The 19,177-nt window shown below is 33.5% G+C and overlaps 2 protein-coding genes across 3 annotated transcripts in view; both read right to left on the bottom strand.

Annotated features, from left to right (window-relative positions):
• LOC142341507 (protein farnesyltransferase/geranylgeranyltransferase type-1 subunit alpha-like) overlaps positions 1-19,177 on the bottom strand; it is a 351,573-nt gene that overhangs the window by 172,859 nt on the left and 159,537 nt on the right. The gene's annotated exons all lie outside the window — the stretch shown is intronic.
• Positions 1-19,177, bottom strand: part of LOC142341505 (uncharacterized) — a 126,834-nt gene that overhangs the window by 92,943 nt on the left and 14,714 nt on the right. Inside the window, exon 2 of one of the 2 annotated variants that reach the window (XM_075392484.1) lies at positions 6,417-6,690. In XM_075392484.1, the coding sequence (XP_075248599.1) occupies positions 6,417-6,690 (274 nt within the window). Of the gene's footprint in view, positions 1-2,272; positions 2,738-6,416; positions 6,691-19,177 lie in introns of those variants that run through there. The other variant, XM_075392485.1, reaches the window with a different exon arrangement.

Here is a 19,177-nt window from a genome sequence, read left to right as displayed (position 1 = left end):
AATCAACAGAAGCTGTTATTAGACGTGCGCAACCATTTAAAGGGCCACGAAATACTTTCATTTTTCAGATTTATAATAACCCACAATCAATTTGCAACTCAAACAAAATAGTTTATCCTACTCCTTATAGCTCATTATATATACATTATGAAGGAGGATTCGATATGTATACAGGAAAGGCAAAAAAACCAATTCGAAATGTTGTAAAAAATACTTATGTAAATAGCACAAGAGGCAAATTGCTCGTAAAACGAACTTCATATACAAATGGAGAGCCAAATATTGATCTGCACTCAGGAATAAATTATGAAGCCCATATGGGAACGAAATTTGACTATTACGAATATACTAATATAAGAAGACTACAGCTTTTAGATTTACAAATGATAAAAACCGATTGTGAGTTAGAACGTGCTATAAAGAGAACAAATTTAGTCTATTCGCATAGTAATCCACGTATGGCTGGATTCTTACTAACAAATAATCGCTCAATGTTCTTAGAGACAAATGATAATGTTGCATGGCTATACCATTGCCCACAGTATTTCTCACCCTTACAAATTATGGAGAAATGTTATAATAGAATTCCAATAATGTATCAAAATAAAATACATTTCGTTGATCCAATTACTAGAAAGACATACACTAGCGCTGAAGAACGATCATGTGTAGATAAACACGATAATTTATTTCAATTAGATATTGAAGATGATAATTCCTGGGTTGAATTAACACCGGGTATAACTAGAGTCAAAGGACCCTCTCTTTTTGAGCCTAATATTGCTCCACAAAGATTAACTAAATACAAATTCCAGGATAGTGATGAAATATATTTATTTACTGATCAAGAATTAAAGAAATTTTGGCGCGGAATTAAATTCAATAACGAAATGAAAGATGCTATACAAACTTTCTCTAAAGAACTTGTTGTTTCTCAAGATAATTTTAAAAGTGAGGATAGAACTTATCTTAACTATCCAATGAGAACAGTCTACTTAGACTCTTTTATTTCTTCTAATTTCTTTGATAACCGCTATATAGAAATGTTCGGTTATACACAATTTATCTTAGAGCAACGTGGAATTTATTTTGCCGCTTTTCTTTTCTTGAAATTTATTATTCAAATTGTTGTAACAATTGTAAAAGCCCTACAAATACATAAAATAACAGGAGCTTCTGTTAATTTTGGCAAAATCATCTTATTTGCCACTTACAATATTCTGTTCACTTCTATTATGACTTCTATCTTTAAAAATGAGACAACCAATGAGAAACAGCCAGATGATGCTGAACATTTAGTAACTGAAATGAAAGAAACACACTTTAATCTATATCCACATATTCCGCACCCATTATATAGTGCAATTAGAAATGAAAGACATGAAAACAATGTTGCAATAGAAGAAAATGGAGATAATCCAATTTCTCCCGTATAAAAGCAATAATGACTTTAAAAAATATACACGACTATAAATAAAAACACAAATAATTAGTTTGTTATATATATAGAAAATAAATATCTTATCCATACTACACATTTATGTTATTTCTATTTTTAGAATTTAGGATACGAAGGTGACGATGACATGCCAGACCTAGATGACTTCATTCTCCCCGATACCTTCGAGGAACTGATGGGCCAGCAACAGGAACCACCAGAACAACAACCAGTACGAACTACACCAGGGAAGAGTATTCACACTATCAATACCGGGAGAGGAGAAAAAAAATTGGATTTAACAGAAGTTACGATTGCTCCGACAGCCACCCACATGAAACCCACAGCTACAATTTGCCCTATACAGCCACGAATCCTTAGCATGAGCCAGAGATTGGAAAAACAGAAATTCAACGAAGAAAGAACGAGGAATAGGCAATTTAGAGGACACCCAAACTTTGACTGGGGCCTCCAATACAGAGTGCTACCAGAGGGAAATATTTATAAGATCCAATCTTATAACTCAAAATTAAAGACATATCGACTAAAGAATATATCCCTCGACCGACAGAACTTAACAGTCCCCTACCAGTTCATAACCGCAGACCTCAACAACGAGCGGGACACATACACGCTGGGACTGGAGCAAAACTTCTTACGAGAGAAGAAGAAGAACGCGAATCTAATGAACCGAATAAAATTTTTGCAAAACAGAATAAATCAACTTGAAGGAAACTAAAACTAGAAACTTATTCTTATTCTAGAAACCATCTTATTCTTAATTTTGTTTTAAACATGTCTGTAAATTTTTATATCTAAATTTTTATGTCTAACCTTGTATATCCAGCTAGTTACAACAAAACCCGCTAAGTCGCCGGTTGGATGTACTGAAAATGAGAAAATGGGAACTTTTATCCCAAAAATAAAATGGGAACTTTTATCCCAAAAACTAATATGGGATGTTTTATCCCACTTTTAAAAATATGGGAAATTAATTCCCACTTTGCTGACTATATATAGGAAGCCAGTTTTTATATCAACCAGTTATTCAGTATCGTTCACTTCAACCATTTGTTCACTTCAATTCCAATTTAGTTAGCCATCTGATATTCCTCTCTTCAATTGTCACCACACACTTGCTCAATAGATTGATAAAGTAAACATATGATATCGATATTGCTTAACTCATTATTCATATTGTACCGCCTTAACTGTTTTTATAATAAAATTTTTAATTCCATTCCTTTTGTCTTTAGAACTTTAAAGTTAAACTCTCTTTGTATACTCCCATTTAAGCGGCGAGTATAGTGAATTCAATATAGTTGTTCCAGCCCTCAAATTTATTCGGGGGCTAAGCAATTTTATGCTACCCCGGATTTGCTCTTTGTCAATTTTGGCTGATCGATACATTTTGCGGAGAGATGAAAAAACTTGGTATCAAGAAACCTATATTGAAACACTGATTCATTCCTAAAAAAGACCTTAAACTTTTTTGGTTTTTCGAAGGCAAATTGAGACTTAATTTTTCATTTCTTAACGTTTCATGATTTTTACAACTTGCTTCACATAAGTTGTTTGACGATGCGTTATAAAGTCTACCTTTTTAAATTGCTCGGACAATTTTCCTTATAATATATATTAAATGATATGCAATCTCAGGCAGAAACATAACAAAACATTGGTAAAACAATTGAATTTTTCGCTTGTCTATTTCAACACAGAGAGTATGAAAGTTTTCCAGTTATGTCTCCTCTCGTACGTTTAGAAATCATGTTCCTCGTCAAAACAATGGTTATTTAATAGATTGGAATGACCCGATTCCGATAACCCTTGTACGCTTTACCATGTTTAGAAGCATGCTCTTATGAAAGTTGTTTTAATGGGTTATGAGTTGTTGTTACGGGAGCCCACAAATCAACCTCATGGTCATTAGACCAACTGTTCTGGGTACAAGAGTTCCTAGCTCAAAAGGAAATTAGTAACTTAATAGTAGCTCAAAAGAAGTTGCTACCTTTATTAACTGCTACAGTAATTGTTGCCATAAGAACTGCAGTTTTCTTATCAGTAATAATGATGGTAGTTGGTGTTTGGAAACATCCAAAGGACTGAATACTGATACACCTCAATACTACAAGAAAGATCATGACATCTCTAGCTAATTATGAACCGAGAGGATCTTGCCAAGAACCTGGAACAATAAAATTTATCGAACGCTTGACGGCAATTGAAATTTATGCTGAATCTTGGTATCATTTTTGGTTTCTTAATCGCTCAATTTTTGAGAACTTGAAAAACTATTTCTTCCAGGACGTATGAAAAAGATCAGTAAAAAGAGGTACAAATGCAAACATCTTTTTGTTCATCAAGCTTGTACAAATTTTGATGTTTTTACCATGAGCAACGTCGAAATGTTTGTCAAGATTTCTAATGTTTTAGTAAGTTCTTATCATATTTATCAAGTTTTGGTTCAGTGGGAACTGAAACCGTTTCCAATAGACAATAAGTAATGCATTTTGAATACGATTACTATCAGAGAATGCCGAAAGCAAAGTCTATTTAAAAAATATTTTTAGAGAATTCTGAAGAGCTCTATTTTTCTTCTGTTCTCATTAAATTCTGAAAGACTTTTTGATAGGTCTTATGCACTTACTTGAAGAGATTTTCGATATTCAAACGCTCAAAATGAAAAAATGACGACGACTGCAGAGAGAGGTAGTTGTTGCTAGAACGGGCCACTGAAAGGAATATTTGCGAACAAACTTTGTCTTTTATTATTGGAACCCTAGCCAAAAAAGCACTAAAAATGCCTAGCTATTAGCATCTTTGCTCGCTGTTAGATTGATTTGTTTAGAGCCTGTATTCTGCAAATTTTTTTGGCAGCTCTGATCTAATAACAAAGTGATAACCAACTGTTGAAAAGTGAGCTGAACAATACCCACATGTTCATAGACAAAATATTAAACATGCAACATGGGTTGGCAAAAAAACCGTAGCAAGAATTTTCCAAATTTTTTTGCATTTTTCACGTCATCGCAGTAAAATATATCGCTAGTTATCTTTCATACCCACCGGAACGAAATGTTGATGTTGGTTCCCATAGTGAAATTATACAATACTATAACAATTGTTTTACCTAGATAATGGCTAATTTTTTTCAGTGGGAAGAAAATACTTTTAGTTGTGCAGAACGGATAAAAAAGGTTTAATATATGTTGTGATAAAATAGTGAGAAAAACAATAATTGTACAAACAAATAATAAAAATTGTTAAGTTTTCATTTTCAGTAGTTGAAGGTTGTTAAAATCATTTTTGATAAAGGGCAAATCACGATAATTGGATAGATGTAATTCGAAAGTTACTCTTATAAAACTTTTATCTTATGAAGTATTAGAATAGGAAAATTGTTGGAAAACAATTCTTAACATTTTTTCACGTTTTGAAGGGCTTTGAGAACAGCTTTGAGCAGTAGTGTAGTTGGATTCCAAGAGAAGAGATCAAGTCTCGAAAAACAGATTTAAAAACTTGTTCATTTCTTACTTATGTTTGTATCAATTGATTGTTTTTGGAACAGATTATCTATTTAAAAAAAGTGGGACCCGCAAACTGTCGGGTTTCAAGATGACTACGATTTTCATAATTGGTGCTCACCGATTTGAATCCTACCTCAACTCATACATGATTTCATCAAAAAAATTAATCAACAATTAATAGCCTTGGGATTTGTGTTTTTGCAAAGGTGAAAAATTAAAGCATTTGTGGTAAGATCGGAAAAATTAAAAATGAATTTTCGCCGGATTTTTTCCGGATCTTTGAACTTTTCGCTAGTGTGGGTAGCTGCTTCTTCTTTCAAAAAATGGAGTTTAACTAATAAAGGTGGGGGAGGGGGCAAAAATACTTTTTGCTTGTTTAATTCACGACAATCCAGTGGCCCCCTGCTTTTTGTTTAAGCAAACGTATTTTCAAACTATCCGTGCATCGGTAAAAACATTTTTGGACTTATTGAGACTTATTTGACAAATTTAAAAAAAACGGGAAATGATGGGGGGCAACCACAGCTGCTATTTTGCTTCGTACCAACTATCCCATATTATTATGACCAAAACATTTACTCCCTTTTAAGATCTGACTACGCGGAAATGTAACCCTATTTAACGCATTAGAAAGTAAAATTTTGCTTGAATGATCCAAATTACCCCAAAAATTAACTTGGACAATAAGTTTCTGCTTGGACAAAGTTTTGATAAGCAGAGCACATTCTATTCCCGCCCCTTATTATCTGAAAAGTCAATTTTAGCCATGTAAACGAAAATGAAAAGTCGAGAGGAGCATGCCAAAAACTAGTTACCGAGAGCAAGCTGATAGGGCTTTATAATTTCGGCTGAAATTTTCCAGTTTTCTGCTCGGACTGATTTTGTATCCTTCTAATCTTCCATTGAGGATTATTATCTAAACTTCAATTAGAGTTTTTAAATGTTTTTTTCCACGTCAAAATCTACATACTTAATATAATATTGTTGTTTGAGTTTGCAGGTAAATTCTAGGTAACGTATCTAGGTAAATTGCAAGTATTCTTTTTTTGCAGGTAATTTTGCAGGTAATGTTACCTGCAATTTGGCTTACCTGCAAACGTTGCAGGTAAACTTACCTAGACATTTTTTAGAGTGAGCTCTCAAAATAAGCAAATTTGTAATCTTTTTAGTAGACCAAGAAACGAAATATACTGACAATAAGGGCTTCGGTCTGCCTCAATTCGATTAAAATGTGATAGAATTTTCATAAGCGCAGTTTTTGATTTTTAACTTTTCAGAATATATTGAACAAATCAATTTCAGAAGTCTGAAACGGTGAGCATAAACTGAAGAGAGCAAAAACACTCGAAGAGAACAAAAATGAAGTTGGATCGGAAGCAAACACGATATCGTGACAATTAATTTTGAATTTTTCCAAACAAAATTCAGACTGTGCATGTAACCCAAACCTGTTTCCGTGCATTTTTCCACAAATCCGGTGTGCAACAGCTCAATGTCAATTCTGGCCTGGTATCCGTGACAAGCCACAGAATGGAAAATGTGCGTGAGATAGTCATCGGCCCCCACTGGGGTCCCAAACACCAGGAAGGACACTTTTGTCACAAAGGATTCGTTGCGGGAAGCAGCCGAGGGAAAGAACCGGATGAACCTTGCTGGCACACCGGGGGATATGACATAGTTTTGCTCGCAAGGCTCTACAATTGGGTCCCACAGATCCCCGTGCTGCAAATAGTTTCAGTTGCATTCTTGCCCAAATCCTATAGTTAGTTCCTAAAAGTTGCAGCGCAAGCTGTCAACAGCACAAAACCTGCATATGAACGTCGTTCATATCTGCATGTTTAACATTTGAATATTGAACTTTGAGAACGTTCGATAGCGTTGCAACTTTGTGGGACTATATATTCACTACTTGAAAAAAATTTTGACCAATGACTGACGCTGTTACTGAATACTTTAATTGTTCATTTAGTGGCTTCATTTTACACAGTTGGAACAAAAACAAACAATTTTGCTGGTTTTTTTTCCAAAATCAAACACTAATTAGCTTAAAATAGCAGATTTAATATGTTCTGTTTGAGTGCTGCCTATTCACATGTTTGAAAGGAGAGTCTATAAGAAACTTTATTCGCTAAAAACTGTCAATTACACAAGCGATGACAAATTGGGATCTTTTCCGCTAGCACCCCAACCATCAGTTCAAACCTCGGTCGAGAAAACAGGAGCCTAAAACGTCATTCTGAACTCAATTGATTTCATTGTTTGTCTCTTATTTTGTATGTCAAATTCAGATCAAATTCAGAACAAAATTACAGCAAAAATTCTCCCAAAATTCCCTAACTTGACTACTTTTCATAATAAATCTTTTATTTTGTGATCAGGATATAATGAATAAAAAAAGATAAGCTGAATGTTTCGGAAATCGTTGTATGAATGATAGCGTTTCATGAAAACAAAACAAACACAAACTGATTCAAGTTGGACAAATTGCCCTAACATAACAGGCGGTACAATTCAGTTTTAGTTTTTGCCTTCTTCTACAGGTGGTAGTAGTCAGCTGTTTTTAGAGCTTATCATAGACCACTACTAACATTCGGAGCGTAAAAAACGAAACCAATTGTGGCGCGGTATTGAAAAACTTTTAAATGTAAACTGCCAAGAAACTGTTGACGACCTTAAATTAGAACGAAAGCATTTTAGATCTCATAAAATGGGAATCACTCAAGCGAAGAAACAAATTAGAAAAAGTCCATCAAATTTTGCACAATTAAGACCCCCACATTCTCAATATGCTCACCAAACTCTGATCACAAGCGAATTAAAAGGAACTTAGGTCTACACTAATTTTTAAAATTACGTCTTAATTTAATGCCAAAAGGTTTCCGCTGATTTTTCAAAAAGTGATTATAGGCCGACTTAAAGGTTCATGACAATTATTGATTGCAAATAGAGAATACAAATTTTTTTTAGATTTTCTGTACAAATAACAACATTAATGATAGGCAAGTATAATTGAGATATCAAAAACCATTTTTTGAGAACATGCATCATAATTTTCATGGTCTAACAAATGAGGAAGAGATGAAAAAATTTCAGACATTTACTCATTGTTCAATAAACAACTAAATGAGTAAAAAAATGCCGCATTAAAGGTCCGATGGCAGCCACAATTATTGGGAAAAAGAGATGAAAACTCACGTGAAAGTAAAAAAAAAATCATCAATTACACTCAAGACTCGGCGTCTATATTTAAAAAAAAACAAAAAAAATCAAAATGGCATTCAATAACACCTAATGTAAACAAATTATCCTCGACATTACTGAAAAAGATATGAGATCTGTCGTTAATGAGATGTATAAAAGGGAAGAAGTGAATTGAAACCTTTTAGTTTATCAATTTACCAATTCAGACCTGTAGCCATCCAGATTATGTCAAACAACTACTAAAGAACGACAAAAACCAGTGCCAGAGCGGTTAAAACGATAATTTATACACTAAAACATTAATTAGGTTCAATAGCACAGGCTTTAAATGCAAACGCGACCTCCCCATTAGGGTGATATTGTAAGGAAAAAAAAAGAACAACCTGAAAAACTCGTAGATATCCAAAATGGCATTTTCAAAACTCAAAAAACGTTATATCGAAGTCAAGAAATTATTCGTTGAAAACAAAACAATCATTAATATTGGCTTTTTTGTAGCTGTTTTAACAGACACTGCAATATCTATTGAAAGAAAAAAGATAAAAATTGACGAAGCTCGAAAATACTCGAAAGTCTTAAAAACAATATACTATCAACTAAACCTGTCTGCACGGATATTATTGACACTAAATCAAATACTAAAAAAAAAAGAAAGAAGGAAACACGGACGGAGCTCAAAAATTAACAGACAACTTCAAAAAACTACAATGTTGAAGCCATTGGAAAAATGACATTTTAAAAACCATTAAAAACTACCGTATAAGGAGAGTATTTAATTTCTCCATTTGAGTCATATTTGATTATCAATGGGTCCTCTTTTTAAAGGTTAGATGTAAAAAGAACAAAAAGAACATGAAATATTGACCAACAAAAAACACAAAAATACTTGTGAAAACATTTTCATTAAAAATATCAGTCAAAAAGCATAATGCTCAACAAAACTATTGTTTAAGTTAGCAAAAAAAGGACGATGTCTATCAATAATGAGTCTAAGTTAGATAATGACAAAATCAAAAACATGGAGAAGAATCAGAAAGCTTCTGTAGTTTTGACCATTTATACGTCCAAAAGCCGCCATTTAGGACTTTCATTGTCTAAAATCTTTTGAACAACTACAAAGAGAACAACAAGCAAATTTTTAAATTCTGAATTTTTTGAGAGAACGATGTGTTAAAAATGTTCAATTGCGCATTCTGTATTCGTCATTTGCACATGTCCTTAACCTAAAAATTTGACAAGCATACAACATTGAACAACAAAAATAGGCAAACATGTAAGAATCACAACGCTTTTTTGAAGACTGGTAATAATGAAACCAAGAATCTATTTGTCAGAATTGAAACGATTCGAAAACTTTTAATTTCATTTCAAATGGAGAAAATTATTGAGCTGTAATCACTGACACTAAGTTACAGGTTGAGAGAAATTTGATGTGAAAAATGCTTATTTCAAAAATTCAGTGATATATTTTTTAAACAAATAGACACAATGTCATCGGATCCAATATATATCAACTAAAAACCAGCTATGGTTTTACCCTTACCTATTATAGAAGCCAATTGGTTTTTCGATTATTGGAACTTAATCATGAGACTGCAGAAAGATTTGAAAATGCAAGCATAACAGAAGAATTCGTTTTAAGTTGGTAAAAACAATTCGTCACAGCTTCAGAAAACTATCAGCTTGTATTCAAAAGCTAATATGTTATGTTGAATGGACCTTGTTTTCTTTTATAAGAGGGACTTACATTAACTGAACGTTGATTTGCAATCTTTTTTGTCGGTTTATGACGTAACATTATTTTGAAAAAAAAGATCGCGCTCCAGAGTTCACGAAGCGTACAAGAGTAGCCCTGAGATAGCTGCGCGCCCAACTAAAACACCTAATTGTTCCAAACATTTGCAAGATCGATAAATCGGCAAATGCAATATTTCATTTTATCAATACTAAAGGATGCATTTTGAATGCACAACGAGATAAATTAGTAAAAAACGATGAAATTTCAATTCAAGAAAACTCTTATGTGAAGAGGAAACAAAATTAGCCTTCTCTCTTTCTCTTGGATTTTGAGAAGATGGTATTAGCAGTTTTAAGGTCTCTACTTCGCTCTGCTCAACAAAATTATTGTTTGGGTCAGCAAAAAATTGATGACGTCTATCAAAAATGAGACTAAGTTAGAGTTAAATTAGTGAAATACGAAGAAATTTTAATCCAAGAAGACTCTTATGTGTAGAGGAAACAAAATTAGCCTTCTTTTCGATTTTGAGAAGATTGTATTAGCAGTTTTCAGGTCTCTACTTTTGGCAAAAGAGTGGTTTAAAAGAGCATATTTGGCAACATTTTTAATTAGAAGCTCTGAAATTCAAAAAAATTAGCAAAAATTTTGCAAAATGTCTCGGATCAAAACATTCTCGGATCAACCCTTCTCTATCTTTAGAGGTAAAATTATTAACACCATTGTTTATAATTTTAACAAACTTGACCAAAATTAGGGCACATTTGGACTGAAATTACGGAAATTGTGAACAAATAGAACGGAAATCGGTCTACTATTCACAAAACTTTAAACCTCAATAAATCCCCGAAAAAAAAAGAAAATAAAAAATCATTTTACTTTGTATTACGCTGAACGGGCTTTTCAATGATACCAATCACAACTTTCTACGATGAATATGTCGATCGGCCAAAATGAGTGAACAAAAAAGTCAATTGGAGTTAAATTTTCACTCTTCCCACTAAAGTGGGGTCGAACACACATAGAGAATAACAAAGTATAGTGGACTGATGTCTGGCAATCTTGCACTCAATTTCAAACAAACGTACTTTTCGTACTGTAGCTGCACTACAGAAGTCATTAGAGCATTGAGAGTGATCGCTTTTGTGTGTACGAAGCTTCAATTAAGGTCAAACAAATTCTTATTATCAACGCCCTTCTGTCGGGCTGTCAGCCAACAAAAGTAGCTCTAATTATTTAAACTCTGCAAGTTACTCATATATGCTCAAGACTGACGCTGAAATTCTTTTCAAGCCCTTTCTTTCGCTATTAATAGCATAATCAGGTTTAAAATTTTTTGAAACTGCTTAAAAACCAAAAAGAAAAAGTTTAAATCGTTGTCAAAATAAAATGTGTGTGTGTTCAAGGAACTATAACTTTTTTTTCAGATTTTTATTGAATCTATTTTTCACATTCTATTTTCCTATAATTCACTTTTTTCTTTATTCTCTATGATCAATGATTTCGGTACTTCCTTTGCCTTGTTTGCTGAAAACTGAAAAATTTATTTCAAAAATCCATACACACTAATCAAAGTTAAGGTAATTTTACCTTAACAAACGTCCTAACTCACCTTAACTGTTAAGGTAGATTTGCCTTTCCTTAAATAACTAAGACTAACTTTACCTGAAAAGTTAAGGCATCACTACCTTAAATAACCTTTACTTTACCTTAACTTTTACCTTATCAACGGTTCTCCTTAACTCCGTTTAAGTAAATTTACCTTAATATTTCTTAATGTGTAAATGAAAGGGTACAATCATCAGTCGGCCAAATTTTTGTTGTTGAGGGAAAGCAAGCAATTGCTTTGTTTAAATCGGTTCAGAATCCAAAAATTTCAGGCTTTACTCTCTGATTTTTTGGTTTTGGTTGCTGCTGTACAATATAAACGGTTCTGCGTCTGTTATACGTGGAAACGGATGTAGTTATTATCTGTTGAAACAAATTTTTTTCTTGCTCAGAAAAAATTGTCTCCACAATCGGGTCTTTATATGCAAACTTTTGAACACCTTCACTCATTACGATCGAGCGCCTCCACCAAAATTGAAGAGACCAGTTTATGTCTATAGTTTCACAAAACATACAGTAACCGTTAAAACACCTTAGTTTAAACACTTTCAAAATTTTCTCAAGGTCACTAAAAGCTGAGTTAGAGTTGAGTCACACTTGAAAACTTTGGCTCCGTGGTTTTTGTACCATACGGTACTTCTAAAAAGCATCTACTTGAAATCAGCTGTCACTTAAAGTAAACGTGGTGAAAAAATGCCGAATCACCATTCCTTGTGTATTTTTCGATGATGAATATTTTCATCCTGCAACATCAGATATCGTCATGTGTGTTACCATTGTTATAAACACAATCCGGTAACTAAAAAATGAATCACCCCCAAACCTTCTGTCGTGGAACAGATGGTTCTCTCTTGAAACGAAGTGGAGAAAGAGAAAACTCTGAGTTGAAAAAACACAACAATCCCAAAACCTTACAGTTCAGTTGGTTCAGTAAATCGGGAAAATTTTCAAATTCCTGCAGTCACACTAATTCAGCTAACAACTTAGTGATAAATTTACCAACATATTTTTCCAATATTAAAACTCTAATCTTTTTCAACAAACCCCGCTCGTCCTGAAATTCTAACTAGTAAGTACAAAATTGTGCAGCTCACAAGTTTCAGTTAGCTCCGCTGACTTAAGAACGAAGAGCTTTTCATTTGTTTCTATATAGTGTTTTATAAGTCAGATAACCATTAAGTCGATTAACGGGTTTTTAACTGTATTATACTTTGGACTTCATAATTAACTTTTTTATCACCATTAATAATAAATTGAAACTTATACGCACTAATAGGTAAATCAAGAGTAATAATACTGCGATTGATTTACTTTATCATTTTCGAGGTTGTGTATTGTTCGGATATATTCTGGATACAGCCCCGAATCTGATAACTGGTGCACCCAGAGGAAGAATCACAACTGATATTTCATTTTTAATTAACAGACCATGCGGTTTTAAAATTCAACTTGCGTGTACACCGCACGCAATTACAACGCTTCATCGAAATCAGTCCAGCTCAGTGAGGCAAAAATTTCTTTACTCTAATAACACTATTTTTACACGCTTGGGATATTAATAACATAGTACTTAGTCGTTTTAATCAATTCTAAATAAACTTAGATATCGTTAACGCTTTTCTAGGTTTATAAACCTTGTTGCTTTTTCAGTTTAATCATTTATCAACTAAAATAATATTAGGGCAACAGGTTCTTAACTCTCCTTATTAATATAAAAATTACATAGAAAATTCTTACCAGATAGCTGAATTAAAACGTGCTATAGTTTTTTTCACAACTTTTACTGTTAGCACTTCAAATTTATAGGTTTTCAGGCTTTCTAAGTAAGTCACAAGTTCGATAATCTTCCCAAAGCATTGTTCAGTGCACTGCATGCACTGCATGCAGTTCTCTAGTCCTATAGGCAAGAGGTCCCACATTTGTTTGTAAGTTTAGCTGGGGCCTGAGTGGGTGAGGCTGCGGGTCTCTTTTGAACCAACGCATAGGCCTAAGACGGGGATAATCGAACATATATAAAAAGTAGCAAAGCCTGATTTCTCATAGCAAATAGCGCGTTCTAATTCAGCTACATCACCAAAAAAAACATTATTAAATTACCTTTACCCATTATTAAAATAATTATAAAACAAAATTTTGTCTTAACCTTAACTAAAAAGGATAAACTTAGTACCATATCAGAAATTTAAACAAAAATTTAATTTGTAATAAATGTCTTATTGGAGCACATTGAAACTGTTATAGTTGAGCATCTTAATATAACAGTTACAATAAAAAAAATGGGTAAATTACACGGTTCACAACAAACAATAGCACCTATCTAGCAATCTTCTAAAAATTTGAATCAGCTTCTTTTGCAAACATTTCAATTACCTACGTTTGGAATCACCCTGACTTTTTCAATGTACTAAGTTTACTAAACACTCCTAACAGCAACATCGAAATACCATCACATAACCCCGCTGATATTGTAAACATCAACAATAATCCTGAATCAGAAGAACGCTAAGACAAACCAGGACACACTAAACAATTTATTAGCACAATAAAATTTTAGTTTCCTATTACAAAAATTACTTTTTATAAACAAAAACGGTATAACAAATATACAAATCCTTTTCTAAACAAAAAAAATTCTAAATATATTTTTAATAAAATCGGATAATGGCGACGTAATAGCATATCCTGACAACGCACTTGAGAAGTTTACAGGACTAAACCCTTCAGAGGACGCGCAAGACTTCATCAATCTTATATATAGAAAAATACAATTTGCAATTGGAACTAGGCCTGATGATGCAGGTCAAGCTGCAGTTTACGATGATAGACAAAGAGCACTTTTGGTTCAGTGTTGCGAGGACCAGCCGCCCAGTGGTTTGAATAGCTAGACCCAGCGTTAGCCTGGAATGAAATCAGGAATTAGTTTGTGACCCGGTTAAAGGATGAAAAAGATAACTACCGAAAACGAATTGAGATCCAGACCAGCTCAGGTTTACAGATAATTGTCTTTTAAAATTCAACACGCGTGTACACCGCAATTACAACGCTTCATCGAAATCAGTCCAGCTCAATCAAAATTCAACACGGTTTTAAAATTCAACACGCGTGTACACCGCAATTACAACGCTTCATCGAAATCAGTCCAGCGCTTTTCTAGGTTTATAAACCTTGTTGCTTTTTCAGTTTAATCATTTATCAACTAATATATTATTAGGGCAACAGGTTCTTAACTCTCCTTATTAATATAAAAATTACATAGAAAATTCTTACCAGATAGCTGAATTAAAACGTGCTATAGTTTTTTTCACAACTTTTACTGTTAGCACTTCAAATTTATAGGTTTTCAGGCTTTCTAAGTAAGTCACAAGTTAGGTAATCTTCCCCACGCATGCATTGTTCATTGCACACTGAACATTATGATGCGATCCACTGAATGCAGTTCTCTAGTCCTATGCGCGAGAGGTCCCAGATTTGTTAGTAAGTTTAGCTGGCGCCTGAGTCGGTGAGGCTGCGGGTCTCTTTTGAACCAACCCATAGGCCTAAGACGGAGATAGTCGAACATATATAAAAGGTAGCAAAGCCTGATTTCTCATAGCAAATAGCGCGTTCTAATTCAGCTACATCACCAAAAAAAAACATTATTAAATTACCTTTACCCGTTATAAAAAAAATTATAAAAAAAATTTATTGTCTTAATCTTAATTAAAAAGGATAAACCTAGTAGAATATAAGAAATTTAAACAAAAATTTACTTTGTAATAAATGTCTTATTGGAGCACATTGAAACTGTTATAGTTGAGCATCCTAATATAACAGTTACAACAAATAATAAATTGGGTAAATTACACGGTTCACAACAAACAATAGCACTTATCTAGCAATCTTCTGAAAATTTGAATCAGCTTCTTTCGAAAACATTTCTATTACCTACGTTTGGAATAACCCTGACTTTTTCAACGTACTAAGTTTACTAAACACTCCTAACAGCAACATTGAGATACCATCACATAACTACGCTGATATTGTAAACATCAACAATAATCCTGAATCATAAGAACGCTAAGACAAACCAGGACACACTAAACAATTTAATAGCACAATAAAATTTAAGTTTCCTATTACAAAAATTACTTTTTATAAGCAAAAACGGTATAGGGTTTACGTTTCTATTTAAAAAAATCCTTTTCTAAATAAAAAAGTTTCTAAATATATTTTTAATAAAATCGGATAATGGCAAACGTAATAGCATATCCTGACAACGCACTTGAGAAGTTTACAGGACTAAACCCTTCAGAGGACGCGCAAGACTTCATCAATCTTATATATAGAAAAATACAATTTGCAATTGGAACTAGGCCTGATGATGCAGGTCAAGCTGCAGTTTAGGATGATAGACAAAGAGCACTTTTGGTTCAGTGTTGCGAGGACCAGCCGCCCATTGGTTTGAATAGCTAGACCCAGCGTTAGCCTGGAATGAAATCAGGAATTAGTTTGTGACCCGGTTAAAAGATGAAAAAGATAACTACCGAAAACGAATTGAGATCCAGACCAGCTCAGGTTTACAGATAATTGTCGCCAACACCGACGTAGATCGCCAGTACAACAACCCCATAACTCCAACATTAACGACCAACGACGAAACCATCATCCGAATGAGAGCAAAAGACAAAACACTTCTAATCACAGAAATAATTCTCCTCATGCTTCCAATTACAATCCCTCAAATAGACACCGGTCAGGTAGTTATGATTCTCGATATAGACAAAATCAAAGGAAGTCACATAGATCTGAGAGAAATAGTAATAGGGACAGGCCTAATAGCGAGCAAAGACATCGAAGCTATTCAAATGAACGGAAAAACAATCAGAACAGACAAGGTAACCGACTCGAAAGTGACTATAACTCAAGAGATAACAGTCGCGACCGAAGTCCAAGAGTGCATTTCTTGAATAACAACTTTAGTTCGTAATTTGGCAATGATAAAACCCATCACTCTAACTTAAACTAGATCAGTCTCTGTCATCAATTGAATCTAATAATATAAATTATAATAACAATAAACACATTTACATTAATTTGTACCAACCCGTCGGAGACAAGAGTAATAACAACGGTCTAGAAACCCAGTTCCTTCTTGATACAGGCTCAACAAGTTCCATTATAAATTACCATGCATCTTGTGAGTTATGCAAAACACAAAAAGTGAATCTTATCAAAACCAAAACTAATACAGTTGCCGTCAACGGAGAAAAACTTAAGCTTTTGGTATCCATCACATTTATTTCATCATTTGACATAGAAAGAAAACACAACGTGAACGTAAAAACTTGGGTTTCGGCCGAAAACGGATGTAAACCAAATATTTTGGGAATGGATTTCCTTGATCATTCTACCAAATCAATTGACATAACAACAACAAAAATTTAATTAAAATTTATCCCGACATTTTTATATCACTCAGTAGATATCAAACTAAAAGTTTCACCTATGTCAGTATCTACAAAAAAGTTCTCATGGACATTCAGCTTCACCTAGCTATAAAAAGTTGTTCTTTTGTATTACGCTGAACGGGATTTTCGATTATACTAATCACAACTTTCTACGATGAATATGTCGATCGGCCAAAATGAGTGAACAAAAAAGTCAATTGGAGTTAAATTTTCACTCTTCCGACAAAAGTGGTGTCGAACACACATAGAGAATAACAAAGTATAGTGGACTGATGTCTGGCAATCTTGCACTCAATTTCAAACAAACGTACTTTTCGTACTCTAGCTGCACAACAGAAGTCATTAGAGCATTGAGAGTGATCGCTTTTGTGTGTACGAAACTTCAATTAAGGTCAAACAAATTCTTTTTATCAACGCCCTTCTGTCGGGCTGTCAGCCATCAAAATTAGCTCTAATTATTCAAACTGTTCAAGTTACTCATATATGCTCAGGACTGATGCTGAAATTCTTTTCAAGCCCTTTCTTTCGCTATTAATAGCATAATCAGGTTTAAAATTTTTTTGAAACTGCTTAAAAACCAAAAAAAAGTTTAAATCGTCAAAATAAAATGTGTGTGTGTTCAAGGAACTATATCTTTTTTTCAAATTTTTATTGAATCTAGTTTTCACATTCTATTTTCCTATAATTCACTTTTTTCTTTATTCTCTATGATCAATGATTTCGGTACTTCCTTTGCCTTGTTTGCTGAAAACTGAAAAATTTATTTCAAAAATTCATACACACTAATCAAAGTTAAGGTAATTTTACCTTAAAAAACATCCTAACTCACCTTAACTGTTAAGGTAGATTTGCCTTTCCTTAAATAACCTTAACTAAGACTAATTTTACCTGAAAAGTTAAGGCATCACTACCTTAAAAAATCCTTTACATTACCTTATCAACGGTTCTCCTTAACTCCGTTTAAGTAAATTTACCTTAATATTTCTTAATGTGTAAATGAAAGGGAACAATCATCAGTCGGCCAAATTTTTGTTGTTGAGTGAAAGCAAGCAATTGCTTTGTTTAAATCGGTTCAGAGTCCTCTCTGATTTTTTGGTTTTGGTTGCTGTACAATATAAACGGTTCTGCGTCTGTTATACGTGGAAACGGATGTAGTTATAATCTGTTGAAACAAATTATTTTCTTGCTCAGAAAAAATTGTCTCCACAATCGGGTCTTTATATGCAAACTTTTGAACACCTTCACTCATTACGATCGAGCGCCTCCACCAATACTAACGAGACCAGTTTATGTCTATAGTTTCACAAAACATACTGTAACCGTTAAAACAGCTTAGTTTAAACAATTTCAAACTTTCTCAAGGTCACTAAAAGCTGAGTTAGAGTTGAGTCACACTTGAAAACTTTGGCTCCGTGGTTTTTGTACCATACGGTACTTCTAAAAAGTATCTACTTGAAACCAACTGTCACTTAAAGTAAACGTGGTGAAAAAATGCCGAATCACAATTCCTTGTGTATTTTTCGATGATGAATATTTTCATCCTGCAACGTCAGATATCGTCATGAGTGTTACCATTGTTATAAACACAATCCGGTAACTAAAAAATGAATCACCACCAACTCTTCTGTCGTGGCACAGATGGCCCTTGAAACGAAGTGGAGAAAGAGAAAACTCTGAGTTGAAAAAACACAACAATCCCAAAAACTTACAGTTCAGTCGGTTCAGTAAATCGGGAAAATTTTCAAATTCCTTCAGTCACACTAACTCAGCTAACAACTTAATGATAATTTTACTAAAATATTTTTCCAATATTAAAACTCTAATCTTTTTCAACAAACCCCGCTCGTAGTGAAACTCTAACTACTAAAAAAAATTTGTGCAGCTCACAAGTTTCAGTTAGCTCCGCTGACTTAAGAACGAAGAGCTTATCATTTGTTTCTATATAGTGTTTTATAAGTTAGATAACCATTAAATCGGTTAACGGGTTTTTAACTGTATAATAGTTTGAACTTCATATTTAACTATTTAATCACCATTAATAATAAACTCAGCTAACAACTTAGTGATAAATTTACCAACATAATTTTCCAATATTAAAACTCTAATCTTTTTCAACAAACCCCGCTCGTCCTGAAACTCTAAATAGTAAGTAAAAATTTGTGCAGCTCACAAGTTTCAGTTAGCTCCGCTGACTTAAGAACGAAGAGCTCATCATTTG

The sequence above is a fragment of the Convolutriloba macropyga genome, chromosome 6 (genome assembly GCF_964194025.1).
Source record: "Convolutriloba macropyga chromosome 6, txConMacr16.3, whole genome shotgun sequence".
NCBI lineage: Eukaryota > Metazoa > Xenacoelomorpha > Acoela > Convolutidae > Convolutriloba > Convolutriloba macropyga.
This window is presented reverse-complemented; position numbering and strand designations above follow the sequence as displayed.